Source organism: Trichogramma pretiosum, unplaced genomic scaffold (genome assembly GCF_000599845.2).
Source record: "Trichogramma pretiosum strain Unisexual culture from Peru unplaced genomic scaffold, Tpre_2.0 scaffold21, whole genome shotgun sequence".
Taxonomy (NCBI): Eukaryota; Metazoa; Arthropoda; class Insecta; order Hymenoptera; family Trichogrammatidae; genus Trichogramma; species Trichogramma pretiosum.
Window position 1 is genome coordinate 344,238 of NW_019640940.1, and position 27,815 is coordinate 372,052.

Sequence of the window (27,815 nt, forward strand, 5' to 3'; positions counted from 1 at the left end):
TCTCGGACGTGTGAAGCTCAACTGGTGAATATCACTGTACGAGTTCGGACTTTATGCGCTGCTACGCATATAACTTTTAATGGAAGCGTTCTACAGTTCATTTGGAAACATCAGAGTTTGAATTCTATTTTTTTGAAGTTAAGAATTTTTGATGTGAAACATCTATTTCGCGTTTTTTTATTTAAAAAATGCTTTGTACAACATTTGTTGTCCTGAATTTTAGAAATTCTTAAAAAAATGAAAAATGAAAAATATGAGAATATTGAGATTTATAATGAGAATTCGAACATTTATTTATTTAGAACTATTTAGAAGACTTCAAATATTTATCGGTGAGAATGATACTTACCGGTAAAGAATATAATAATCGTTTAAAAATGTATATGATTTACAGGAAAATGAACAACATAAGGTTGCTGGTACAAAAAGGCAGGATATAGAGTATCGATGAGAAGTATCGATAAAAAATGGCCCCTTAATTTATTGACAAAATGAGTTGTAGTTTCGTAAACTAGGAGTAATTTTAAATCGATCTGATTTTTTTTTTGCGAAGGAACAATTTTAAGCCTTTTATACACTTTGGCAAACGATAATCACTACACCCTGTTATACAAGTGAGACATTTTTCATTTTTTCAAAAATTTCAAATAAAAATATATTAAATGAGAAGAGACTGTATCGGGACAATAAAAAAGACTTACATTAAAATTTCCTGATATATCATGAATAAGATCAATGAAAAAAGTTAATCATTCAGTGATCATAGAGTGCAATAAAATGTGCAATAAAAAAACTCAGTGATCAAGATCAGATTATAGTGTCGGAGTTCATTAGCAACAAGCGACAAGTAGTTACTAATAAAGATAAAAAAAAGGTCACAACCTATAGCTCCTCCGCCCAAGGTAGAAATGGTGTCCATCCTAGAGTATAAGAAGATAAAATATGAATTTGTTTGAGTGATTCCTCGCATCAGTGATCGCGATTATCGCATATTTTACAAGATGCGCCAGAAACGATCCACGACTGCAGAACAACTCAGTCTGATATGCTGTTTCAAGACCTCCCCGTTCAATTCAAAACTATTTCATTCTATACAATTATCGCAAGCGCGGCTTTTGTACAAACCAATTAAGAAAGTATTTTCATATTTCAATAATCTTTATGTATGAAATAATGTCACATTGATCGAACTCCATGGAAATAATAGTGAACTGCAGTACCGACTCGTTACCCTGTGCGTTTCTCGCACACTTAGCCGATTAATTGATGAATACGCAAAACTTGTACGTTGGGAAAATTATCTGATTTGTCCCAGCGACTTGCTTGAGAGCATAAAATGGCAAAAACGTTCAGTTTTTGACTAACCAAAAATGTATCAAAAGTATTCCGGAAAAATAAACTGATTCTTGGTTGTAGTAAATGTGAAATACTCGTAAAAAGGAACAGAGTAAATGTTTTTTACATTTCTCCGATAGAGAAAGCAGCTATTTGTGAGTAGTAGACAAAAGAAATCCTGGTTAACCCTTATACTAATATTTTGAAATTCGCTCATAGTTCATGAGTTATCGCTAGGTGGCGTATGGACGAATCCTCGAATCCAAAAGAGAAAAGGCAAAGGTCAAGCATTATGAATTATTTTTACCGCGTAGAGCCTGTGAGTAATTCATCTACTCCCTCTATTCTAGCCAAAAGTTCTTATTTGCGTTGCTGCTGTTGCCTAAGCAATAATAGTTGTTGCCCAATCGCTACTTTTGCCGGTAACGTATTGCCCGTGCAATTGAAAATTAGGCGTGCATCGCTTTGACGATTCAAATAATTCGAAAACGAGTGCTATAATTAATTACACATCCAGTAGTAGCGCCCACAAAACGCGTCGATGCCATGCATAATTTTATAAAAGCTCGGACGCGCGTTATGTTACGCATAAAGTACATCTCATCAATATAACTTTCGCTAATGCTCAGCGCTTGGTCATTCGTGCGATTATTCGCTGCGATTCGTTGCAATTACACATTTGCATTCGAAGGGCATGTGCAAGCAATAAAAAAATAAGAATTAAATGTAATCGCGAGTAGCTCGGATACATTTTTGTTTATACAAAATGTCGAATTGGCAGCATCGAACACGCGACCTTTTAAAATACGCATCGAACGGCAAACATTGGCAAGACAAACAGAGGCAGTCGTCCATCCTTCTCTCTCTCTCTCGCGATCTCCATCTCTTTTCTCTTTTAACGAAGAAAAAGGCCCGACTTGTTATATACGTATACAGATAAAAGGGAAAGAAACGCGAAGCAACGAGGACGATTAATAGAGTCAGCAACGGACGACGAAGAGTAATCCGGGCTTTGGTCGATAGAGCTTTTGGCTCGAGACTCGCTTCGCTGGATAGCACATAATATATCTATGTAGAAAAAGAGAGATAGATAGAGAGAGAGAGAGAGAGAAAAGCTATATACCACAGCTCAGAGAAAACGCCTGTCTGTCTGTGTGACGGGCGAATTGCGAGTGTTATCTTAGGTTTCTCTGGGGTAAAATTGAAAAGCACCGCAGAGCGCAGAAGAGAGAGAGAGAGAGAGAGAGAGAGAAAGAGAGAAATCCAGAGCTGCGGCAGAGCTGCATAGTAGTACATCAGCAGCAGCAGCAGAATTTCTCTCTCGCTCTCCTGCAGTGACAAGCGAAAGAGCGAGTCAGATGGTAATCCTATTGGTGGAAGGCTCGGGGTCGCGACATCTCGGCTCTATTGGTTGACTCTCGGAGGCCGGGGGCGTGGCCTAGCCCAACATCCCCCCGCTCGGCTCGACTTTTATCATATACGCGCGCTCGTGTGTTTGTGTAGGTGTACTGCACGAACCCCTATCCCTACCACACCACGGTTGCCTCTGCTGCTGCTGCTGTTGCGCTTACCCTCTACGCGAGCTTCAACCCCTTGGCGTGGAACTCGCTCGAGTGTGTATGTGTGTACGAGTATGCTGCTGCTGCACACTCTACACGTTCGATCTCGCTGTGCAGTGCAGCAACATGACTGCAAGAGGTATATCGGCCTTCGTTGTCATTGAAAACCGAGCTTTGGTCTCTGTGCAATATGGCGGAAATTTCGCTTCGACTTGAGAGGACATCGTGCATTCGGTGCATTTTTGTAAATAACAAAAGGCACGAAATTCAAAATTGAAAAAAGCTCCGTGAAAGCTCCAACAAGGCAAAAATCACGAAACAATTATTAGCTGATAAAAAAATCGTATTCTCCAATCGCTAAATAAAAACAAAAGTTTGATTTCGAACTTTTCGTAAGGAACGTTCAAGCGTAATCTCTCTCTATATATATTTTTCACTCCCTAAGTTAAAGAGAGGGTTAAATACGTTTAAGCTCCCCCCAGAGCTCGTCTGCTTTCTCCCCTTCAATCTTCGTTTATTTCCGCTCAACGTACCTACCTACAAATACACATTCCTGGGAATGAGAAAATAACTCTTTGACGCGCGCCCGCGCGCTCGCTCGACGTGCAGAATTTTACGCCTCCGAATCTCTCGACACCGAAAGCTAGAGAGAGAGAGAGGTGGCATATCGGGAGATCGTCGTCGCGCGGGCTCAGCCAAACGGGAGCAGCTTAACCGTTGCGGATTTTCGAGGGAGAGAAAGAGAAAGAGAGAGAGACAGCGAGACGCGCGTATATATATGAGTAGATTTTCGATTAATCTCTCGCTGGGATTGAAACGTGCTTAACCGCAAATTACCTAATGCGCGTGCCAACGAGTATTTTCGCTTTTCTCTCCTTCCCCGCGGCCCTTCGCCCTCGTCGCGCGATTGCATGCGAATATGCAATACAGCGCATATGTATAATATTTCACACGGAGGTATAAACCCGGGTTGTGACAGGTTTTACTCATTGCAGTGAGTATAGCGTCATTGAAACCGAAAAATTCAACCATTGACGAGGAAAAATTGTCCGTGATAAAAGCACATTTTTAATCCGAGCTTGCGGCGAAAGCTCGATCGAGCTTTTTAACTCGAGCGCGCTATCCATACATAGTGGTCCGTAAATTCTCATTCGCCGCGTCGAGAGGCAACGAACTTCAGAGCTCGAAGCTCCGCACGGCAATCTTAATTGGCCTCTTTATCTCGCTCTCTCTGCGGCTCTCTCTTCGGAGATAAGTGCGTGTATATAAACTGTTATATATACAGGCCTCCGCGCGCAGCCTACTTTACGAGCGTTGCATCCCTTATATATCTTATATTCGCAGCACACGATATACGGTGTACACTATAGTCGAGCCACGAAGGTGCTTGACTCGAGCTGGTGTTGCTGCTCGTCGAAAAGCTCTACGCGCGCATGCGTCCCCGGCCGTTATATACAGTATACTGCACTTCTCCTGCTGTGCTTTTGCTGCAAAAGCTGCATACACACACATACACAGCCAGCCAACCCCGGCTATATAGACACCGGGGTAGAAGCAGAGCGCGCAGCGTCAAACGTAGCGTAGCGCGCGTACATAAGCTATAGGTTAAATTCTCCGGCTATATACGCTGGTACTGCTGCTGGCTCGTTTTTTGCGGCCCCGTGCCTCCTGATCCCGCCTTCCAAAAGCTCCGAGCGACCAATCGGGTGCGCGAGCCCGCCAACCCCGCCGTGTCCCACCCTACTGCGCGACGAGAGCGAGCTTCTCTCCCTTTCCCCGATCTCTCGCTCTCTATCCGTCTCTCTCTCGCTCGAGCTCCTACCCATCTATCCGTCTCTGTCGCGAGCTTTACACACGCGAACTCGGCGGTACTCGACGTTGCCATCGTCGTCGTCGTCGTCGTCGTCGTCGTCGTTTCAGCCCGGGCCGATGTTCTTTGATTCGTCGAATATCATATATGCACACGCATACACACACAACCACGACGACGACGACGACGGAGAAGCGTGAATGGCACATCCGCGATTCGGGATGCTTCTGCCTTTGGCCTGCAATTTTACCGAGATACTTGCTGTCTGCCCTTCGTAGCGTTCGCGTTCGCGTTACCGAGCTAGAATATCGAGTGAGCGAGAGAGAGCGACGGAAGGCAAACACGGGGTGCGTGTTTCGTTTTTCCCGTTTTATCATTACCGAAACGAGTGATTTGTGCAAGACATATTCGAGTTGTATACAAGAGACATCAGTTTTGAAAAGTGACAGTTTGAGAAGAAGAAAATTAGTGCGATCGACGAAGCGAACATTATGGCCATCTACAGCACTTACGTGAAGAACATACTCCATAAGAGAGTTGGTTTGTTTGCATTATCATTAAATCGTCATTGAATTTTCTCATACTCGCGTGCATGAGTACGAATTTTTGTTTTTTTTTTTTTTCAATACGTGCGAGTGCTTTACAGATAATTCAGTGAAAGCAGCGTTTATCTAGCGTGTGACTGTTTGTTGTAAAATTTGCAGAACACCGTTAGCGAGAGCATGAATGGCGTCGCGACGATGGGCTCGTCGGAGGATCATCACGTGCAGCATCATCATCAGCCGCAAAACGAATCGAGCTCGGATCATCCGCGAAGTCCCTCGAGTCCTTTGAGCGTCAGACACGGTGAGCTTTCATCAATCATCGACGTATTATATTACAATTTGACGCGTACACACGAGCAATTTGATTGATTGCAATTATGCGCTACACCGATATCAAAATTTAACGATCTCGATCGTAAACGCAAACGAAAAAGCTGCCTGCACCCGCGTAACTACGACGCGCGTCGGCTTGCATAAACGCGGGAGAGAGAGAGCGTCGGCCGCGCGATAATGCACGAAATCTCTGCGAAATCTAAGTATACGTACACACGCACGCACCCATCACAGCTGCTATATACCAGTGTACCAGAGTGTGAGAGAGAGAGAAGGTGTTAACTCGGCAGTCAATTTTAAAATTACCTCGACTGGATATATTCTCGGCCCGAAGTTCCGTAGAGAGAGAGAGGCGGAGCGCGAGCGACAAACTACTACGTGATCGTAATGCCAAGTGCCGTCTTACGCGCGACTGCTGGTGCTATGCTGTAGTTGCCTCGGCACGCGCCCTCGAGAGCCTCGTGCGCGTATAGAGAGATGTAATAAAATCGAAGCGTTCCCTTTTAACGCTTAATCCAACTAGATACGCAAGTGTATGAGGTACGCACTCGTAAGCTCCCGTCGCTATTTTTTTTTCGTGCGTTTGTCGGTCTTTGTGTGTGAAGTGCGTGCGATGTGTGTGCACGTACAGACTCGATGCAAATTCGTAATAATTGAAAACGAGGTAGACTAGAACATTTTTTTCGTCTGTGAGGATGGCCGAGCTTGCGAACAAAATTGTAACTTCGCTACTGTAGTTGCTGAGAAGAGATCTTTATATTGCATTATTTAAAGTTATAAATTTGTATTTAAACATTGACCATAATTGCGTTATGATTTAGTAAGGGATAACTTTGTGACGTGACCAACCCCTCAAAACTTGCTCCGGTTCATTAGCACTTGCCTCTTTGACCGAATCGTATTCTAAGCTATTGGCGATCGAGAAAAAACTGTCATTTAATAATCAGTTCAACGTCTCTCTCTCCCTCGCTACATTCGTAAACTCATAAAATATTCATCGAATATCGTCCGATACAAGTCACTCCATGTGCACACACGTACACCACCGTAGAGCTATTAGCTTATTCGATGGCAACTAATCATAGGCGAGTACTCCTTAAATGTTTCCAGACCATTAAGTAAATGAAACCGCCGCTCTCTCTCTCTCTACACTCGCTGCTGGTCCCTCGGAATGCGCCTACTACTAACTGCTTACCGTATACGCTCGCACTATTATTACGTGTACGCAGCATCGAGGGCTGCTGCGAAGTTGTGTAAACAGTTTTTGCCGAATCGATCAGTCAGTCGTGTGTGCGTGTGTGCAAGTGGCAAGTGGCTGCGAATCCGGGGGGCGCGACGCGCTCCGAGTAAGTGCCAAAAACGGGACGCCGAGCAAACAAATTTCGGGAGATTCCGTCTCGTTGACTTTCGGATTTATGTATACAAATGTACACGCACTTACGTGGGCACGATCGCGTATGTAAAATTGTAGAACGAACATACGAGCGAACATCATTATTATATTATTTTTTTTTTTTTCAATCGATCGAAGCGCGTTCTAATATATCGTATATAAAATGCAAATGCATGTACGCATTCGCTCGCCTAAAAGTGCATTATCCGATAAAAAAAAATTTTCCCGATTCGTCGTCGTTCGGCGTCGATAACGCGCAAAGTTTAAAGCGTATACGTCACACTCGGGGTTGTAAATAACTACCTTAACACCGCTCTCTTTCTCTCGGGCTGCGCGGCAAGGGCGTCAAATTTCATTAGCATATCAATGCCGCGTGGCGTATGACGCAAACGCGCTCCAGAGCTATACGGTAAAGATATATATACAAGGCGAGATTTTCGGCCGAGTGCCACCTGCGCCCTTGGGCTGGCTGGCTGCATTACGCGGGATCATTTGCCGCGCGAGAGAACGTCTGGCTAAACACATGTACGCGGAGGCGGGCTTTAACGCGATATACCTTCGTGTATATATGTGTATAATATACTCAGCCTCTCTCGCTCGGTACATAACATTCTCATATTGCCTGGTCATGACGATTAATCGCCATCGTATTAGTGGCCATTTATAATACACCGTACATACGTAGTATATTTAGCCCGGGCTCGGTGCAATTGAAACGATCGAGACTCTAGGGGACGTAATGCATACATATATGTCGCGTTTATATACACCAGCAGCACCAGCGGCAGCATATAACGCGAAGGTGGTGTATCATGAAAGGGGTCGTGTGTACTACCACTACACGCTGCACATATAGTTATTTGTCATACGAGCGCGAGGCGCGCGGGGAGAGAGATATGATATACAAAGTCACTTTGAACTCTATAAATCTGATTTGCTCGATTAATTATCATCGTTCGACGATATAACTGCAGCTCGTTATAATATACGACGGCGTGCGGGGAGAGCTTTGCATATCCAGCGGCAGTAGCATAAGCTCCTTTGCTCGTTTGCGTTTTTATTATTTTTTTTTATTTTTTCTCGTTGCAAATAAGTGTTAAAAATGATCAATTAATTGGTTTTTCTAACAGACGGTTGATGATTCTTAACCAGTGTCGCGCGTTAATCGATATACGATCGACTATACTCGCTTTAGTCCTGATATACAGTGTCACAGAAAAGATAAAGTGGAGAAGAATACTTCATAGAAGCTCGATTTGCAACATCTGCCTGTACACACAATGCGGATCCTGACACATTGTGTCGCATTAGAGAGCGAGACGAAAATGAAATCTCGTGCGCGCCCCGAAACGAAGTAGCGCGTGCGGATGGATCTGTGCCGGTGTATTTGCGGGGGTTGCTGCCGCTGCTGCCGCGTGAGCCGTCACTTATTTCATTAGTCGATCCTCGCAGCTCGAGGCATTTCATTAACGACATTCGGCATTCATTGCCTGTATTTATATGTACACCCCCGAAACACGACGTAACGATAAATTAGTTTATGGTCCGATCTTCACACATCTCGTCTTTCGCTTCGTATATGTACAGATTCGGCGGAGAGCAGCGTGATCTCGCCGGGCCTGCCGGAGCGCTACAGTCCCGTGGGCGCGACGGGCGCCGGCTCGACTACCTCCAACACGCAGGGCAGCCATGACCCGTACGGCTCGCGCTCCACCGCCATGCAGGAGTGCCCGGTGCCGCTCTGCCGCGGCGTCGGCGCCGACTTTCCCGCCCTCTCGGCCTCGTCGCGCTCGCCCTACCTCACCGCCCTGGAGAACGGCCATCCGCACATGCTGGCGGCTGCGGCGGCCGCCGCGGCAGCCGCCGCGTCGCAGCACCACGCTGCTCATCACGGCCATCCGGGCGCGCTGTCGATGCCGGTGAGTCAGCCGCCGCCGCCACCGATGCCCAGCCATCAGCCCTCGCCGGCTCATCAGCAGCAACAGACCCAGCATCAACGGCAACAGCAGCAACAGCAGCAGCAACAACAGCAACAGCAACATCAGCAGCAGCAGCAACAGCAGCAGAGTCACTCGGGTAAAGCACCGAGGAGTCTCGGACTGATTTGCGTCGTCTGCGGGGACACGAGCAGCGGCAAGCACTACGGCATTCTGGCCTGCAACGGCTGCAGCGGATTCTTCAAGCGCAGCGTCAGGAGAAAACTCATTTACAGGCGAGTCACTATTACTATTAATTTGTTTTAAATGTACGTATTTTTACGCGTGTTTAGTGTTTGCACTCCTGTAGAGCTTTTATCCGCCACCATGCATCAATGTCACGGCTATATCCTTATTAAATAGAGCCCGAAAAAAAAGGATCGATCGATCATCGAAAAGCAGACAGCACGGATTCAACTGTCATTGATAGTCAAAAAGGAAAAAAAAACTTACAAGTAAAATATTGTTGTCAAGTAAATACACTTTTTCTCTCTTTCTCTCTCTCTCTCTCTTGATCCCCCCTTTCGCGCACCGTATGTGTTATAACACGCAGGTTGCTCGACAGGCTCTAGGTTAATCCTAGCTCATCCCGGGGCCGAATACAGAAACCATCTGCGTCGTCGTCGTCGAAGCCGGTTATACACCACCATAGCGCATATATGAGAGCTGCTCCCGCGCCACCACCGTGTCATCCCTTTACGCGCGCGGCTAAATGATCTCGCTCGTCGAGTTGAAAGATATATATATATGCGCGTGTGGAGCAGCAGCATGTGTGGCGTGGGCTCGAGTGGGCTTAACCCGGGGGCTATATAGGTGATATACGTAGACGCGAGCGATCGAATTTTTCGTAAGCGAGAGAATTCAGAGGATCCCGATCGAGACAGAGAGAGAGACGAAAAACTATTACACCCCTAGTGCGGAGGTCTCCAGAGACGCGCATCTATCTCCATCGAATCCCTTTTAACCGAAATCAACTGCTTCGCGTCGCTTTCTCCATCTCGTTCTGATTTTTCTACCCGGTTCTTTACTCGATTCTTTTTTTTCCCCGATCTTATATCCGCGACGAGGTGCATCGGGATATAATCGAGTTACTCTCGACCGACGGCGCACCGGACGAAACGTCATTTAATAATAACGAATGAATTGCCTGCGGTGCTTCACCTCTAAACAGCTACTTGTCGGCCTATTCAGCCGGTACACCTTGCTGCCGCCTATCGAGATTCCAAGTGTACATAAATAATAAGTATGTAAATTTGTGCTCTGGCCGGTCGGTTTATTGTGGTTACCAAAGAGAGCGTGAAACGACGACCGCACCGAAGGGCAATCACGACGATGATGGCTTATTCTCTCTTCGCCGAGTCAGATGGTGCGCCTAAACAAGACTGACAAAAAAAAAACTACTCGAGAATCTTCGCACAGATAATCAATTATCGAACTATGTACCGCAGATGCGCTCGATCGCGCGCCTCTTTGCTTCTTAATACATCGTGACAGATGCGATCTCGATCGTACCTTATACGATGCACTCGACGCGCGTATTGTTTTGATTTGTGGCAGCTCCTTGTGTGTATATGCGTGCGTGTGTTATAAAGCTCACGGAACAACCACCCCTTAGGTCCGAATGATGCGCTTATCTCTATGCACTTGTGGTCGATTTCGTTTGCATTATATCGCCTTATGGCCACAGCCTCGAGCAAAGGTCTTCAGAATTCGAACTTTGAAACTCTGTCGCGTGTCTCTCTGTCTCCGGTCGTTCGGACGAGAAAAACAACTGTCTTTTTTTTCGCTGCGTATGTATCAAGAGGTGCGGTAGCACCTAGCCGGCAAAGTATAAAAAAAAAAATTATAAAATCTATCTATACTTACGTAAATTTCGCATTCAAATTGCGTCGACCGTGTGCGCGCGGTGCGGACAACCAACCGTACACCTCCTTAACGCTTCGACGCTTAACTCTTCTCTGTGATGTTCGCAAGCAGCCGTTGTTGGGTCGTCGTCGTCCCTTTCGCACAAAGCGCGTCCATTAAAAATCCACAGCTCAATGAACGCGCGACACGAGCGTTCCAAAATAATGATAAGAGTCGGAGGATCTTCGAAATGTATGTATATTTGTGTGTAACCGCTCATTACTTTTGACTAATCGCCCGTTTTATTTCGTAAAAGTATATTCATTATGAAATGTATAGAGTGTAAATCAATATTGGAGCGTAGTGAAAGAACTATGAGACGAAGAACGATACAGCTCTCACAAAGAATAAAAATATTATATTTGAAACTCAAAAATCAGTTGTACAAATCAATAGTCACATACTCAAGTAACAAACTAAAGTAACAAACTCAAGTAACATACTAAAGAGTACAAGAGCTGGATAAGTGAAGCTTCGACAAGAACTAAATTCGTTTTCAATTGGCTCTTTGTACTCTTTAAATTTTATCATTAATTTGGGTGTTGATAATTTCAATTTTTTCAAGTCTATTGCTGATCGTTGAAGTAAAGAAAACTCACTTCTGATCGTTGTCCCATACGTGCTTGCTTCCTTAATTTATGACGAAATGAAAGGAGTAACGCATTCTAGGTCTTTAAACATATAAGAACCATCGTGGACGTAGCCTCCCGGGCACTGCGGCACCCGGTAAAGTCTCAACCATATCCTGATTTTGTCGAACGCAGTTACGAATTCCCAATTGCCTAAACTAGCCAATATGTCGCTCAAAGTTTCCCGGTAATTAGCTGCAACAATAATGAGAATCGCATTTATTTATTAATAACGAGCAAAATGATTCGTGGCTCGAATGGGTCGGTGGAAGCGCTCGCGATACTCACTATAAAGCCATAAATACGAGTAGTACACCCCAACGAAATAGAGAACTTTGCATATTATACGAAACATTGGCCATCCTCGCCGAGTCTCTTGAGTCTGGCTTCGATCATCTTGGGGACATTTGGGGACGTTTGGGAGGTAGATTTTGTTCCTTGTTTCCATCGTAAATGTATATTAATGTTAAATTTCGGGCGAGAGATTGGTAGAGATATGAAACACAAGAACTTGTTTCTCTGCAATAACAATAAAATTGTGTGAATTTTAAATCATATAATTTTTTCTAAATTATAACCAACATTGAAAGGATGAAACTTACCGCTTGACAATATATCTCTCGAGTTCGCTGTCTATTTTGATACTGCCTCGATCTCATTCGTGCCTTTCACTTAAATATCATTATTTACATATTTCGTTTAGCGCGCGAAGACTACTACACAAGTAACGGTACGTATATAACAGTACGTCTTTTCTTACGTGTAGATATATTACGTGTTACGATCTAAGTATTCACAAAAATTTTGACCGAAAAATCCAACTACGGCACGAAGTGTATCGGGCCATGCTTCGCACACGCTAACACGGCAAATATGTAATATCGGCTCATAAAGCTATCAATGTATGTAATACGGTAACTACGAGCAAACGTTATAATGCCATAACGCATATGCACAGCTTCGTAATACGCGCATATGCAGCGCGGGCTAAATAGGGAACGAGAGAGAGAGAGAAAAGAAAGATAGGTCGGGGTAAAAAAAAAACAGAGAGAACCACGGGCGTGAACGCAAATCAATTTGTCCGAGGGGTCTGCGTTGGTAAGTTGCAGCGCGAGCGGATCCCGACGGCTTCCAACACCCCCCGCATGCGATGCTGCTTTGGCTCTCTGTCGCTTCGTGCATGTGTGCGTATGCGTGTGCGTATAAATGCTCGCGCGAAGGGGATATCTCTGTAGCAGTTTCGAGTCGTTGTGTACATACTATGCATAATATACATACGCCAGGGTATATTTGTGTATCGGGGCTTACATTAGAGTCATCGTATGTATGTAGGAAAGTGAATGAAGCGAGTATTTTAATATTTGAACGGAGGCACGTGTGGTTATACGCGCGTAATCGCTCGATCGCCACTGATTTTATGTACCCGATGTATACGTATATCGTTACATAATATCTTTCGTTCGTGCGATCGATAAACAAAATCGGATTCGAGTACTTGACGTTTTACCCATTGCCATTTAGATCCCATCGTCAAAGTTTTCGTTTCAATTACTGCACTCGCGCGATTAACTTATCGGAGCAATCGTCGCGATGCACTGTAAACTCATTACTTCAATGAAAAAAAAAATGTAAAGTTCAAACTTTGGTTTACTTATACGCGCACGTAGTCGTGGCTTTTTTCCTCGTCGTTTGGCGTTAACGCGAATTTTTGCAGGCAAGCGTGTGTGCCTACCCTTAGCTCGAAACGTATTATATGTACGCACGCATGTTACGCAATCGCAGCGACGCGTGAAATATAATTTGCGCATTACGACTCTTTACCATACACATAGCGGGGGAAAGCAAAGATAGAAAAAAAAAGGAACGTAGAAAATATTCGCGCGTTTTCTTCGGGATATAATTCAATGTTGCGTTGAAAGCAACGAAGGAACCACCGAGCCTCGTCGAGATCTTCGCGCGTGTATGCACTTCGACACTTTGTGTCTCGACTTGTCGTCGACGCGCGTACACAAGCAAAAGCTTAACGCACAGACGCTTACCCATCACGGGGCCGACGAAAGGCGCGCGTCACATGGCAATGTGGACTAGTATGCCTCTCACACGAGTTAGATAAAGTGTATTCCGTCAATTAATTCTCGTATATATACGCACGATAGACTCTGTACTCGAGTCAGGCGCATGACGTTAATGCACGTACAACACCCAACCGTCGACCAACGCCGATACAAAGTTATGTCTCTGTATGTGTGTGTGTGTGTGTGTTTCAGTGTGTGTGTATCGGGGTGACGATGATATTGAAAGGAAATTTCGACGACTGCACTTGTCGATTCGCGTGGCCAAGAGCAGCATCAGCAACGAGTAGTAGTAGCGGTGGTGTATATGCGCCCAGCCGGAGGCCGTGAAATTCGATTACTTTCATTGTTGCGAGACTAACCCCGTTAGATATGTCCTCAACGCCGAAGCAGAGACAGACAGAAAGAGACACGACGATGAGCACTGCTGGAGTGACGACGACTCGACGTTATATGTGTGTACAATAATAAATACACAAGCAGCTCTACGCGCATACACAATCAAGCTGAGAAGTGTATTACCCTCGTCCGTTTCTCGTTGCTCCTAACTAATACGTAATCCCGGAGCAGCAGCAGCAACAGAAGAAGAAGAAGAAGAAAAAGCAAGGAGGAGAAGAAGCACAGAAGCGCTCGGCTGCGCTTTCCTCACTTTTCTTCGTTGCCTTTGTGACACAAAAGGGCAAACTCTCGGACTTCCATTGGATTATCGTATACTCTGCGCGCAAGCCGCCTTTTGAAGGAGGGAAAGTGTATATGGCTTTCTTTTTTCTGCCGGTCGATGGAAAATTTACTCTTCGTTCTTTGAGATCTCTTTCTTTTCGGTGATGTCTAATGAGTTTGTACGTTTTCTTCGACGTAATGGGAAAAATTAATCGAAATGTACAATACACTACAATTTAGTTGAAACATTTTTAATAATACAATGCAATTTTTTGAGTAGAAATACCTGCGTGACGCTCATCCCAGTAAATTAAAATAGCACCCGTAATTATGATATTTGTTATTCATGCCGTAGTATTACTACTACGTAAAAATGTCGAAAAAATATACGCAAAAGCTGCGCCAGCGAGTCTGCTTTTGTTCATATATAAACTTTACTGACAACGTCCGAATTTTTGCATTGTCACACAGATGCCAAGCGGGCAACGGACTCTGCGTCGTCGACAAGGCGCATCGCAATCAGTGCCAGGCCTGCCGACTGAGAAAATGCATAGAGATGGGCATGAACAAAGATGGTGAGTACAGCTCATAGCGCACGTACCGCGCATACACATCATCCGTACATACATAAACAAATTGCTTTACAAACCCGTGACGCACAATAGCGGTGCGTTACACTCGTCCACGCACGCATGCATGTGTACCTGCGAAATTCGTGTGTCGCGCGCCGCGAAAGCTTTCACGTATTCTGACGCGCGTCCGAGCTAATTCGATAACGCGCAATGCGTGGCTGCTATAGCGCTTGTATACGCATGGCATGTAAACGCAATCCGACGCGCGACCGACAGCGGTGATATAATTGTTATCGAGTGCACACCTCCGCCCGCTGATTGCATCGCGCGTTCGGCCTACGGATTACGAACGTGCGTATATGGTGTACTCGAATACACGTTTTGTACCCGTATCATTTCCCCCCTGAAAAATTGACATTTAATTTTTTTTTAAGATAGACTGTCATTCATTTGGCTTGTTTTTGGCGATTTTTACGTTATAATTATGTTGTAAATATTGACCATGATTTTAAAAGGCCTAAAAATGACAATTGAATTATTCAAAAAAAATGTTGACCAGTTTTTAATCGCTCATTATTACTTTAAGTCTTCGCCGCTAGATGGCGAGTACCTTCCAATTTATAAATTTGCAAGTGGCAAAGTCAATATAATTGTATAAGTCAAACCATGAAAATTAATATTTTCATACTTAATACTTTTTTCTTGATCAAAAACTAGCCATGAAATAATGGGCATTCCAAGGAAATCAGACGATGGCTAAAATTAAAATCGTGAAATCCGATTACAACGTCGTCGCGAAAAGATACACGAAAAAATTAACGCGCACGACGGCAGAAATTAATCGAATTTCAGCGCGAAAAATAAGTTCTCGTATCCTCCCGCAGCGAGAGATTCCCGTCGCAATACAATAACAATAAAAAAAAAGGAGAAAAATAGAAAGATGGAGAGAAAAAAAGTCTGCACGAAGAGAGCGAGGTATACAGAGTCGTGCTATATACGCGCGTGCAGTGCGCTTCTGCTGCCTCGATTCAACGCGCTATACTCCGTCTTAATGCCATCGCACACCTGCCATTACATTTCTGCCCGAGAGACTTGCCTCCCGTAGCGATAGCGCGCAGCAACTCGACTCGTATATCCACCCACCCATCCACCCTCGCACCCACACACACACACGCGCGCGCGTACATTTAAGCCTCTCCCGCGCGCCAGCGCCTCCCTCACTCTTTATATGTAAGACGCGGCAGCACATCACGAAGAAAAGAGGCTGCCGCGCGCTGCTTTTGCTGCTACTACTACAAAAAAAGGCGAACACAGCGAGCGACGATCTCCCCCAGCAGCTCCGCCGCCCGAGAGAAGAGAAAGAAACTTTCTTATTGCCGAACTTGATGTCGTAAAAAGGAATTGGATCGGATTTCGTTTTCTCTTTCTTTCTATTTCTCTCTCTCCAAGATTGAGCTTTTTTCTGCCGTCGGAGCTTTGACGCCACCGCCGCTGCGCGAGATAGTGGCAGCAGAAGCGGCATATTGGCGCGTGATTTCGCGACGGATCCTCCCGCCACTCGTGTCGGGGATATTGTGCTTTCTATCGCCTCGCGACTGCTAAAAGAGAACGAGAACGAGAGAGAGAGAGGAAGTTATTTAAGCAAATGGAATTTAGAATACACTTTCTTCTCGACCCTGGGCGTGATGGGCTTTACTTTTGTTAGGGTACTTTTATATTCTTATACTCTTATTCGTCTGAATCATTCCGACGCTTGTGTATGCCGAGAAGTGTGCCTCGAATGCTTTTGTATTATATTCCAACTTCTCCTTGCTGGTATGTATAATTGTGTGTATTATGCGAGACCGCACGCGATCGACCTTTATCCATCACCATTCCCCAAGGCATCTCGAAATTATAATGATAACTTTATGTACAAATCAAAACTCGGGTATTTAAATAATTTGTTTTGAACTTTTTTTACCTTTTCAATTTCATATTTTATTTATGTGCTGATGATTTAAATTTAATCAAGACTATTGCTGATCGTCGAAGTAAAGAAGATACACTTTTCATATAACTGTCACTGTACAATTGCTTTTAGTTTTTAAAATTTTATAATTTTTTTTTTTTTTCATTCTTTTGCCGTTAGCATCCACTTCCCGTCTATAAACTCATAAGAATAACCGTTGAGACCTCCTTCGCATTCCGGCCTCTGTACAAAGCCCATCCATGGTTCAAAAACTTTCTCGGCAAAATTACCGAGGTCAAACCAACTTGTGAAGTCGGTCTTGAGTATATTCAAAAACGTGTCTTCGATAATATCCGGGTAAGACACTGTAAGAACGATAAGAATAATTTTAATTCATTGATTATAAAAATTAAACGATTTGACGCTTGAATACGTCTGCGCTGCTTGTTACACTCACTATAAACCATGATACCCATCACCATCATAAAATAACCACTAAAAAAGTCAATTATGTGATCGAGGGGGATGGGCTTGAAATGGACCATCTTCCTCGTAGTCATCGTAAATGTATATTAATGTTAAATTTCCGGCGAGAGATTGGTAGAAATATGAAACACAAGAACTTGTTTCTCTGAAATAACAATAAAATTGTGTAAATTTTATATCATATAATTTTTTCTAAATTATAACCAACATTGAGAGGATGAAACTTACCGTTTGACAATATATCTCTCGAGTTCGCCGTCTATTTTGATACTGCCTCGATCTCATTCGTGCCTTTCACTTAAACACTAATATTTACATATTTCGTTCGGCGCTCGAAGACTACTATACAAATAAGTACCGTTACTTACATGAATACATTCAAGTTTTATTGATGCGCCCAAAAACACGTTGAAAAAAAAATCTAACTTTATCCACTCGTATGATCCACTGTAATCGAGTAATGAGACTTTTAGATTAGATTAGATTAATAGTTTATTGAAGCGAAATCCAAACGGGACAGTTTGTCTGGCAATATTATTTATACAATGTAAGACAAAAAATAATCTTAGCTGTCTCAAATAGCTTCGCGAAATTGCAAATGACGACAATAAAAAAAATGTCTATTAAAAAGTTCGGTAAGATTATGATGTCCTTTATCAGCCAACAGCGTCCCCCCGGACCATCGCGAAATGAAACGCGCTCGCAGAAATTATAACGCAGGATATATTTATGCGCGCGGCAGCGAGTCGGAGCACGCGTGGATGGCACAAGACGCGTGGAGCACGGCCGCGCGTTATTATTATACGCGCGTCGGATTAATCAAGCGAATGATGCAGAAGTGGCAAACACAGAAACGAGCTCCGGTCATCACGAACGCGAGGAAACACATTCACAACCAACGTGTGTACGATTTAACGAAACGCAATTAGGCCTCTGTGCTTCCTGCGGTGGCGACTATGTACACTACATACATTTCCATATTGCGTTCAAAGCCGCATTCGGCATTCGGTAAATGCAACAACGACGAGTTCGCCGCCGATGCTGCCGCTGGGTTGAGGTCGTTAGCGCAAACAGACGCGGCGAGTGGTAGTAGTCGCGCGACACGTGGCTGCGGCATCCACCACCGCCGCCGCCGCCGCCGCCCACGAGACGAACGCAAACACGCTGATAGACACACAGAACTCGAAGGGTTAATTGGAGGAAATAAACGTATGCATACACACATTGTTACACGCGAGAGAGCACGTATTTATGTAAGCTGAACAATAGTTGCGGCGGTCACTTTTCCTGACGTTGAACTTACGATATTGGCGTAGCGAGGAGATAACGAAAAAAAAATAATATTTTTACTAAATTTATTTCTGAATAGCAACGTGAATTTTTCAATTGAATTAACCTGAATATTTTTTACGTATACGTGCATCTTAATTAACGCGCCTTGACACTCGTTTCTCTCTCTCTGTGTCTCTCGATTTTCGCTATGCACAATCTCCTTCGCTGAATTTGCTCTCCGCACGTAAAACACAACCCAACCGCATTGTCCATGCGGCATCAGCATGGTTGGTACTGCTGTGTGCGCGCGCGGGCTCTTTAGCGCGGCGCGTGCGTCGCGCCCAGCAAGACAATGAGTAACACGCGCGTACCACCCGTTGCGACATGCAAATTAGAGAGAGAAAGACGGAGCAGCGACGCGTTTTTGCATTTAGAGGGCGACGTGCGCCGCGAAAAAGGCGAGGCGGGGAAAAAAGCACACGCCAAACGAGACGGACACACGCGAGCACACGTCGCGACGAGAAAGGGCTGAGAAAAGCTACACGCGGGGAAAAGATAGCGGCATAATATTGTGGCGAAACGATGCGGGAAGGTGTGCGCCCAAAGAGGCTCTCTCTCTCTATCCGTGCTCTGTAACATTTTTACGGTACGCGCGTTAATTGCTCGAAATAACTCGCTCGAGTTATACGAGCTGTGTTATGCGGACGTTTATCTCGTTGGTATTGTTTTACGAATTTACATCTTCAAAAGCAACAGCAAACGTTGCATGATCGATGTTCATCCCCGATTCTCAACATGAATAGTAGTGGCCTAATGACCAAAAAAATACTATTACACTATTTTGAAGTACATAAATATCAATTAACTTGTTGTTGGCTTGTTACAATTATATTACAAATGTTAAGCGTATTTTTAATGACCACAAAATAGCTATCGATTTATTAAAAAAAATTTAATCTAGTTTTTAAATATTTTACATATGATATTATAACTTCCATGCCTCTACCACTAGATGGCGAGTACCTTCAAATCTGTAAATCTGCAAGTGTAAAAGTCAATTTAACTGTATAAGTCATTGTATGAATCTAAATGGTTATCTGTTAATAAATTCAATTCGATGCTCATGAATTCTCTCAAGGCAATGATGGAATAATTTTTCAACTTTAACCGTGCTAATTGAAAGGGAATAATTTCTTATAAATCAAGTGGCATCGGTCGTAACAAGTCATTTTTCAGACAACGTTGAAATTTTAGCGACGTTGGTATTTTTTGAGGAATAAACTTCAGTCCCGACGAAAGTATCTAGTCACCCTCCTCCTTTCAACTTGTCAACGCAACCGAACACTCGCGTCGTCCTCGTCGTCGTCGTTTCATCCCAGAATGCGACGATAACACCGATATTGTATACTGAATATATGACCATACCGTGCAAGGGCTATATTCGATGTACAGCGCAATATTCAGCTCTGTATTTCTCTCTTTATTTGCTTACGTTATATACATTATATTATTTTCCAACTATGCCGCATAAATGTATATTATAAAAAGCACAGAGAGAGGCGGCGGTGGCGGCGTTCAACTGGCTTGCACGTGCCCCGCCACGTCTGCTACACGGCCCGAGCCGCAGATATACACAAGGCCGGAGTCGTCGTCCTGTCATTTTTCGTCGAGGCAAAAAGACTATGTACATCTATCTATGTGCGTGTATACTCGTCCGACAGTTGCGCGTTACCTAACTCTATCTCTCGGGGCGCCTGGCACACGGCGGTGCATCTGATTTCTTCCTCTGTATAATACACGCGCCGCTGCTGTCAGACGCAGACTCTTCGCCGCCGTAGCCGACGACGTCGACGTCGCCTCTCTGCGTGACGTAACGTGTATTACGTGCGGTCGAAACACTTGCAGGCGTATGTATATACAGCAGCCTAGGCGCACGTTTAGCATCATCGGGGGAAGAGATAGAGATAGATAAAGAGAGAGGTGGGCATGACCGTTTACCGAGGTTCGAGTCATAAATGATGTACTCGGCGCGCAAACATTGTGTTTTTGATTGATTACGCATTACGGCCGATGGATTGAGATTCACCAAACCGGAAATGTAAACCAGTTGCAGAGTGTTCCGAGCAGAACTCGAACGATTGTACGATAGAACGATAGTACATTTTCAACCCCTTCGCGCTCCGAATCGGAATTTATTCGTCAAACTTTTTTTTCGTTTAAAATTTTCACCCTCGATCACATATATATACCCAACCGATGTATATGTAAAGTCTGCGTAAGTTACGTAAAATTCATCACTGCAAGCGGTGCGCTTTTACGCAACAAGCATCATCGTTCCCGCGCTGTGTATTACTTAGTGACGCGCACCCGCGTGAAAATGTCCGGAGGCCATATAAAATCGTGGGCGTCGTGGACGACTGTGGAGAGCTGTACACAACGTCGATGCACGTACACATCTATATACAGGCAACTGCAACAACCCCTCGCCCGTGTCCGTGCACCGACATTATATTTAGAAGCACAGAAGCGCCCAGATTTCTCTCTCTTTCTCGCTGTCCCGATGCGAATCAGTTCGTCGAAGTTACGAAGCGCCCGGAGGCAAATTTGCGCCGTGCGCGAGGGTTATAGCACGAGTTTTATGTCGTAAATTGGATTGACTCGCTTTCTCTCTCTCTTATATTGTATTGAATTTTCGCCCTTTCGTTGTCTCGTCTCACGCCTCACGCTTTTTCATTATCCACCAGCGCGTCACACATCTCGATGCGGTATCAATGATGATCGTTTAATTTTTTTTTTTCGATACTCGAAATAATGTATAATTGAAATTGAAATTAACAAAAGCTGTGTCGATGCTTTGTTCTGTTCAAAGCTGTGCAAAACGAGCGCCAGCCGCGCAACACAGCGACGATCCGGCCGGAGGCTCTCGCCGAGATGGATCAAGAGAGGGCACTGCGCGAGGCCGCCGTAGCTGTCGGCGTCTTCGGGTAAGTAATTTTATATTTATACTGAATTTAATAATGTCCCGTAGCTTCCTCGTGCCTTGAATATTATACTTCCATCGCAAAATCTCGCGTGACCTGGAATCGAACTTTATTTTCCGTATACACGGGGTTTATATAAAATTAGAACTGCAGAACGAACGAAAAGACGTACAAGAATTGAAACAAAAATGATCTGGAGCAGCACCGGCGGACTCCCGAGCTTTTGTGGTGCAAGCTCGTTCGTGCGACGTACGGTAAGCTCGTTCGTCTCGCGCTCGGCTGCGCTCTCTGCCGCAAAAGTAGAACGCTTCAACCCAAAAATTAAAAAACCAAAGCGTCAGCGAGTCAACGAAGAGAGAAAAGCTCTCTCCTCGCTCCTCGGTTTAAAATGGGAAAAAAAATTACGGCTTCTATGTTAACCCTTAAAATAGCCCCAGCAGCAGCTGCAGGTGACACGATCATAAATGTGTGTGTATACGTGTGCGTGTTCCACAAAGGCAAAAGCGCAAGGTTCTATCGACAATTCTTGAGCCCTCTTCTCTCGCGCGCGAGTCTCGTACGAGCCAGAAATCGATCATCGGCTATTTATAATATTCTCTTTTGCTGTATTACTCGGCGTATGTACAGCGGCGTCGTACACGTTTGATCTTACGCGGTCGTCGGCTGAGAGCTTAGCTGCCACATTGAGCGTGATCTCTATGATGAAAAATTACCTTTGTGTTAGTACTATGTGTGTGTGTGCTGACGATATGTGTGTGGGTATTGTCATGCTCTCGACTTTATAACGCTCTGCTATCTACTGCCTCTCTATACTGCTGCTGATGAATCGAGCTGGAAGTAATGAAAAATCTATGTACCGTTTCGGATGGCTACTGCTCTTGAGTGGCCGTCTTACCAAGTGTCAAAGTGGCTTTTTTTCTCTATTCATTCTCTCTGCTCCCCCTCTTGCTCGATGAATTCGCTCGAAAAGGTTGAGCTTTTTTTCACATTATCTCTTATGTAAAAAAAAGAAAAAACTCGTAAATTAATGCATATATCGAAAACACAAATTGCTACAATGTCGTTCGAGCAGTAGTCGTTATAGTTTTATTCAATCGATGTAGCACGAGTCGAGTATAAGACATCATCGTAACCGCAGAGGTAATTAAACGAGAGAGCAGGACAAAGATTATATAAAATAAAATCGACGAAACACTATATAGAGGGGACTTAATAAGAAAGACTGGACACACAGACGACTTTAGGACAGTGGCGGCGGCGGCGGCGATCGATATAGACAAGCGGGTGGGGCAGATAAACGAACTCTACCGGACGGATTCGTTGAAACGTAACAGCGCGTCACCGTTGATTATACTGGCGAACAGAGTCCTTGCTCGGTCGCTCGGTACTTTGCGTTCACCGGTATTGTAATTCAGGCCGTCGCCGACGGCACCGACGTCACCGGCAGCGGCATCGGCGGCGGTCTGGTCGCAGTTCTGCATGTGAAAGTTGTGCGCCAGTCGCGGCAGCGAGCTGGACACCACGTCGGCGTTGTCACCGGTCGGCCGCTCGATTCGGAGCAGCGGCGCGTTCAGCGGCTCGATGGCGGCGCCGATATTGATGTTGCCCTCGGAACGGCCGTATCTCGCGGTCAGGTCCACGTTGTTGTTGTCGTCGTCCAGGTCGTCGTCGAAGTCGTCGAAGTTGTCGTCGCGTATGAAGCAGCCGCGCTTGAGATTCTCCGACTTGGTCTTGCGTATGATGAAGGCGAAGTGTCGCTTGATGTCCTCGCGCACGTCCTGCAGACTGGCGACGTCCTCGTCCTCGGCCTCGACGCCCGGCAACGCGATCTGATCCAGACGCGCGATACTGTTCTCGCTCGACTTGGCCGAGGCCGCCGTCGCGGTAGCATCGCCCAGCATATCGAGCAGTTTGGTGAACGACGCGCAGATCTCCTCCATGGACTTCTGACTGATGAGCAGGTAGCCGCGCGACTGCAGCTCGCGCTGGCGCAGCTCCTCCTCGAGCTCGGCCACGTTGCACTTGGCGGCGCGCAGCTTGCTCTCGGCGAACTCGCGGCGGGCGCGCTCCTCCGCCAGGGCCAGGCGATCGCGGCGCGAGTCCTCCTGCAGCTGGTCGCGCTGCTCCTCGGTCTCGAGCAGTCGGCGTATCACCTCCTGTATCCTCTGCGAGTCTTGGCTCGGCGATTTGGTCGATGAAGCGATTCGCGGCGACGATGACGACGTCGTCGACTCGTCCTCCTCCGACGACGAGCACGTTTGAACGGCGATCGAGCACGATTTCAGTGGCACCAGTTGCATGTTGTTGTTGTTTGGATCGTTGTCCCGCGCGGATTGCGACGATACCGTTTGTATTTGCGACTGGAGATCCAAGTGTAGAGACATTTTCGTCGGCTCTGCGGACTATACAGAACAAAATAAAGTACTCGATCCAACGATCCAACGGTACACTCACCTTAACCGGCACGAGCTGTCGATCCAGCGGCCTGACGGGCTGCCTCGGCCTCCTCTCCAGCATCGGCACTGCCGGCCTCGTCCTCAGTCTGCTCAGCATCTGTGGCACCGGCGCCAGCAGCGGCTTTCTGTAGACGATCGGCGGTGGCGGCCGCTTGGCCTGCCTCAGCATGGCGCTGCGCGGCCTCGTCAGATTGGGCTTGCTCGCCGAGCCCGCGGCAGCAGCGGGCCCTCCCGCGTCCCTCGTCATTCGCAGATTGCCCGCCGACAGGACCCGCTTGCTCGGATTGATCTGCGGCCCGGCGTTCTTCTGCTGGGGCAGCGGCAGCCATCTGAACTCGTTGGCCCCCTTGGCGCCGGCCTGGGCCTCGTTGCGTCCGACTCGTCGGGCGATCTCGTTCAGCGTCTCCTCGTGCCAGCCGGGATTCAGTCGGCAGTCGACGACGACGAGGCAGCGATTGTGCTCGAGCAGGTCGAAGATGTCGTGGCTCAGCGACTCGCTCAGGCCGCACTGCTGCAGATCCAGCGCTTTGAACCACAGACTGTCGCGGATGGCCTCGATCATGGCTGTGAGATTCACGACGACGGTTCTCGATCATTCGACGTGAAACAAAAATAATAATAACGCAACAGCTGGGGGCCCCTTACCGGTCACCGCCTCGTTGCCGAGCTTCGTGTTGCCGTTGAGAGTCAGCCGCCTCAGTCCGGGCATGCTGTCGAGCTTGGGCTCGCGATACCTGAGCGACTGCATCCAGGCGTCGTGATACAGGGCCAGCTTCTGCTTGCACAGCGCCGAGGCCAGATGGGGCCCCGAGGCCGAGGTCAGCTCGCAGTGCGCCAGGTTGAGGGTGCGCAGACTGTGCACGTCGGCGAGGCAGCGACAGAGCAGCTCGCAGCCCGCGTCGCCGATGTGGCAGCGCTCGAGCGACAGCGTCCTCAGGGACTTGGTGCTCGCGAGGCCGACGCACAGCACCGCGAGACAGTCCGCGGGTATGCTGATGCCCTCGAGCTCGAGACTGGTGAGGACCTGGGAGTTGCGCACGCACTGGGCCGTGCTGTGCATGAGCCACTCGACGACGTAGCGCGTCACGATCAAGGGCGCCTTGCCCACCGCGCGGGCCTTGGACTCGGTCGAGGCCGAGTCCAGGATCTTGCGATGCTGATACTTGCTGTGCACGCTTATCGTTCTGCAATTTTAACGATGAAAAAAACTTATGACGTTGTTGTCCTTCGTCGTGAGACGCACCGCGGCAAATCCATCACCTGAGAGTGCAGTCGAGCGACAGTGAATTTAGTATGGGCGTCCAGTCGTCCATTTTCACGCGGTCCGTGCTGAAGTCGAGCGCGTGAGGCAGCGTCACGCAGATCATCGGCAGAGGCCTGACCCGCTGCTGCCTGCACAGCTCCATGTAGCACGAGGCGAAGCTGTTTTTGACGCCTCCTCCGCCACCGCCGCCGCCGCCGCCGTGGTTGCCATTCGCTTTGCCGTTCGTCATCGTCGTCTTTCTGGGCACGCGGAATATTTAATAAAAAAAAAATAATTCAGACGACGTTGCGAGGTTAACGAGAGCTCTTTGTATACGACACAGTGATGATGATGATATACACAATAGCACGAGCACACGGCTTTTATAGGTTAAACATTTGTACGATGGAAAATCAACAATCAAACACTTACGAATTTTATCACACAAACGGGGGATGGAGAATGAAAATTTCGCGCGTCGCTTAACGATAACGGGGTGGCGTCGACGAGAGGATCTTGCACTCCTGTGCGCTACGAGGGGAAGCTTGGCAGACGACGAAACAAGCCTCGCCGTTGCTCTTCATCTGCGGGCAATTTTGCGCTTGTATACTATACTCTCTTGCGGACGAGGTCCCAGATCTCAATGCAGGCAGGAGGACCGATCGAACGAACTTAATCGAGTCATTTGCGTGGTCGCGCGTGTGTCGTCGTGTGCTTCTTAAAATTATTAACGGGGGCGGGAAAGGTCTTGATTACGTAAGACATTAAATAAAAAATAATAGACGTCGTTGGGAAAAAATTAGAAAAATAAAGTAGGTACAGAGCACGAGAAATGTCGTGAAGTTTGTTGCGCAAGTTTTCCACTTTCTGCAACGCGAGGAGGATATACATTCGCGCTCGCGAGAGATATATATATTATATCGACTTTTCTTTATCGTCGGTGATCAGTTCGGATCGTTTGCGATAAAACATTGCATACGCACGCGATGAATATAATTGACGAGGACGATTAAATTTGATATAGCTTTGTATTAAATCGTTACGAAACTCGCGCGTATTATATTATCCTTTACAACAATTATTTCGTTATTATTAACGAGTATAATGATATGCTCGTGTATGTAGCAGTAGTACCATCTTCGTTAACGCAAAACGACACGACGCATTTATGAATTATTTCTACTCGTTTTCTATATCGTGCAACGCGACAAAATCGAGCCTTGCCTTTGAAATTATATATTTCTGTAATAATGAGCGCAGAGCTTCATTACGAAATGTTTGTCTGTGCTCACACTCACTAAATTCCCATATATTACATAATTTTTAATTAGTCATTAGTGTATGAAAGAAATGAATTTAATATAAGTTCTCCCTTTCACGTTTTGTTTCTCGTATACCTTCAGTCCACCCGTGTCATTGGCCATGGCTAGATACGGAGCACCGATGCCCGTGCCGACCGTCGCGCCCTCGGTCAACTCCACCAATTCGGCGGCGACGGCCGCCTCGCCTCGACGAGACAACGACGATGGTGATTTTACACAATTGATTGATTTTTTTTTATTATATTAGCGACGAACCACGAAAATTACTAAATCAAACATTTTCTTTGCCTTCTCGATGACGATATAACAGATAACGCATCCGAGGACAGCATAGACGTGACGAACGAGGAGCCGCTCACGCCGCAGCCACAGCCACCACGCAGCAATCACCACCAGCTGCAGGTGGTACCTGCCATCTACTCGCCGCCCAGCGTCGAGACTGTCTACGAGACGTCTGCGCGGCTGCTCTTCATGGCCGTCAAGTGGGCCAAAAATTTGCCCTCTTTCGCGAGCCTACCATTTCGCGATCAGGTAAGTCGTTGTACATTTTCACGTCTATAATCTCGAATCTTTCTCACGGGGCCGATACGTGTGTCCATTCGACCGTGCGCGCAGGTCATACTGCTCGAGGAGGCCTGGTCGGAGCTGTTCCTTCTCAACGCCGTGCAGTGGTGCCTGCCCCTCGAGTCGTCGCCCCTGTTCAGCGCCGCCGAGCTCTCGGCCCTCACGATGCAGCAGCAACAGCAGCAACAGAATATGTCGCTCCATCATCCGCACTCGGGGCTGCAGCTCCACGGCGCGCCACACCCGCCACCACCTCCATCGAACAAATCGAATCATCAGGTGGCCTGCGACGTGCGCTACCTGCACGACATCCTCCATCGCTACAAGTCCGTGATGGTCGATCCGGCCGAGTTCGCCTGCATGAAGGCCATCATACTGTTCCGGCCGGAGACCCGAGGCCTGAAGGACTCCAGCCAGATCGAGAATCTGCAGGACCAGGCGCAGGTGATGCTCGGCCAGCACACGCGCAGCCAGCAGCCGAGCAATCCGGCCCGCTTCGGCCGACTGCTGCTGCTGCTGCCGCTGCTGAGGAACGTACCTGCGGCCCGTGTGGAGCACATCTACTTTCAGCGCACCATCGGCAACACACCCATGGAGAAGGTGCTCTGCGACATGTACAAAAATTAGCTGTAATTTGCCCCCTCGACGCAGCGCAGATTGTTTCTCGTATAGCTCGTAAGTTCTCACAATTCGAAGATAAAATTACGTAGTAAATAATCGTCATTGATATCGTCTTTGTAATTCGAATCTA

At 46.5% G+C, this 27,815-nt stretch overlaps 3 protein-coding genes across 3 annotated transcripts; 1 reads left to right on the top strand and 2 right to left on the bottom strand.

Annotated features, from left to right (window-relative positions):
- The first annotated feature begins 4,978 nt into the window (after positions 1–4,978).
- On the top strand, positions 4,979–27,691 carry LOC106653709 (photoreceptor-specific nuclear receptor-like). Its single transcript, XM_023457890.1, has 8 exons — positions 4,979–5,240; positions 5,409–5,550; positions 8,563–9,187; positions 14,689–14,792; positions 21,368–21,482; positions 26,582–26,706; positions 26,811–27,031; positions 27,116–27,691. Exons 1-8 carry the CDS (start codon positions 5,196–5,198, stop codon positions 27,689–27,691), a joined length of 1,953 nt encoding a protein of 650 aa, XP_023313658.1. The 5' UTR covers positions 4,979–5,195.
- Positions 11,187–12,199, bottom strand: LOC106653710. Its single transcript, XM_014373243.2, has 3 exons — positions 12,088–12,199; positions 11,774–12,004; positions 11,187–11,680 (listed from the first exon to the last, which is right to left on the bottom strand). Exons 2-3 carry the CDS (start codon positions 11,931–11,933, stop codon positions 11,493–11,495), a joined length of 348 nt encoding a protein of 115 aa, XP_014228729.1. The 5' UTR covers positions 11,934–12,004; positions 12,088–12,199; the 3' UTR covers positions 11,187–11,492.
- LOC106653711 lies at positions 16,744–17,529 on the bottom strand. The gene is made up of 3 exons (XM_014373245.2): positions 17,455–17,529; positions 17,198–17,371; positions 16,744–17,105 (listed from the first exon to the last, which is right to left on the bottom strand). Exons 2-3 carry the CDS (start codon positions 17,298–17,300, stop codon positions 16,903–16,905), a joined length of 306 nt encoding a protein of 101 aa, XP_014228731.1. The 5' UTR covers positions 17,301–17,371; positions 17,455–17,529; the 3' UTR covers positions 16,744–16,902.
- Positions 27,692–27,815: the final 124 nt, after the last annotated feature.

What these genes read in the sequence shown, in the direction of transcription:
- LOC106653709 (XM_023457890.1), top strand. Translation starts at nt 5,196, where the DNA reads ATGGCCATCTACAGCACTTACGTGAAGAACATACTCCATAAGAGA. An exon ending in GTAGCTGTCGGCGTCTTCGG is followed by an intron (nt 21,483 to 26,581) that starts GTAAGTAATTTT and finishes GTATACCTTCAG; the next exon opens with TCCACCCGTGTCATTGGCCA. An exon ending in TCGACGAGACAACGACGATG is followed by an intron (nt 26,707 to 26,810) that starts GTGATTTTACAC and finishes ACGATATAACAG; the next exon opens with ATAACGCATCCGAGGACAGC.
- LOC106653710 (XM_014373243.2), bottom strand. Translation starts at nt 11,933, where the DNA reads ATGGAAACAAGGAACAAAATCTACCTCCCAAACGTCCCCAAATGTCCC. An exon ending in CTCGTATTTATGGCTTTATA is followed by an intron (nt 11,681 to 11,773) that starts GTGAGTATCGCG and finishes TTATTGTTGCAG; the next exon opens with CTAATTACCGGGAAACTTTG.
- LOC106653711 (XM_014373245.2), bottom strand. Translation starts at nt 17,300, where the DNA reads ATGACTACGAGGAAGATGGTCCATTTCAAGCCCATCCCCCTCGATCAC. An exon ending in GATGGGTATCATGGTTTATA is followed by an intron (nt 17,106 to 17,197) that starts GTGAGTGTAACA and finishes TCGTTCTTACAG; the next exon opens with TGTCTTACCCGGATATTATC.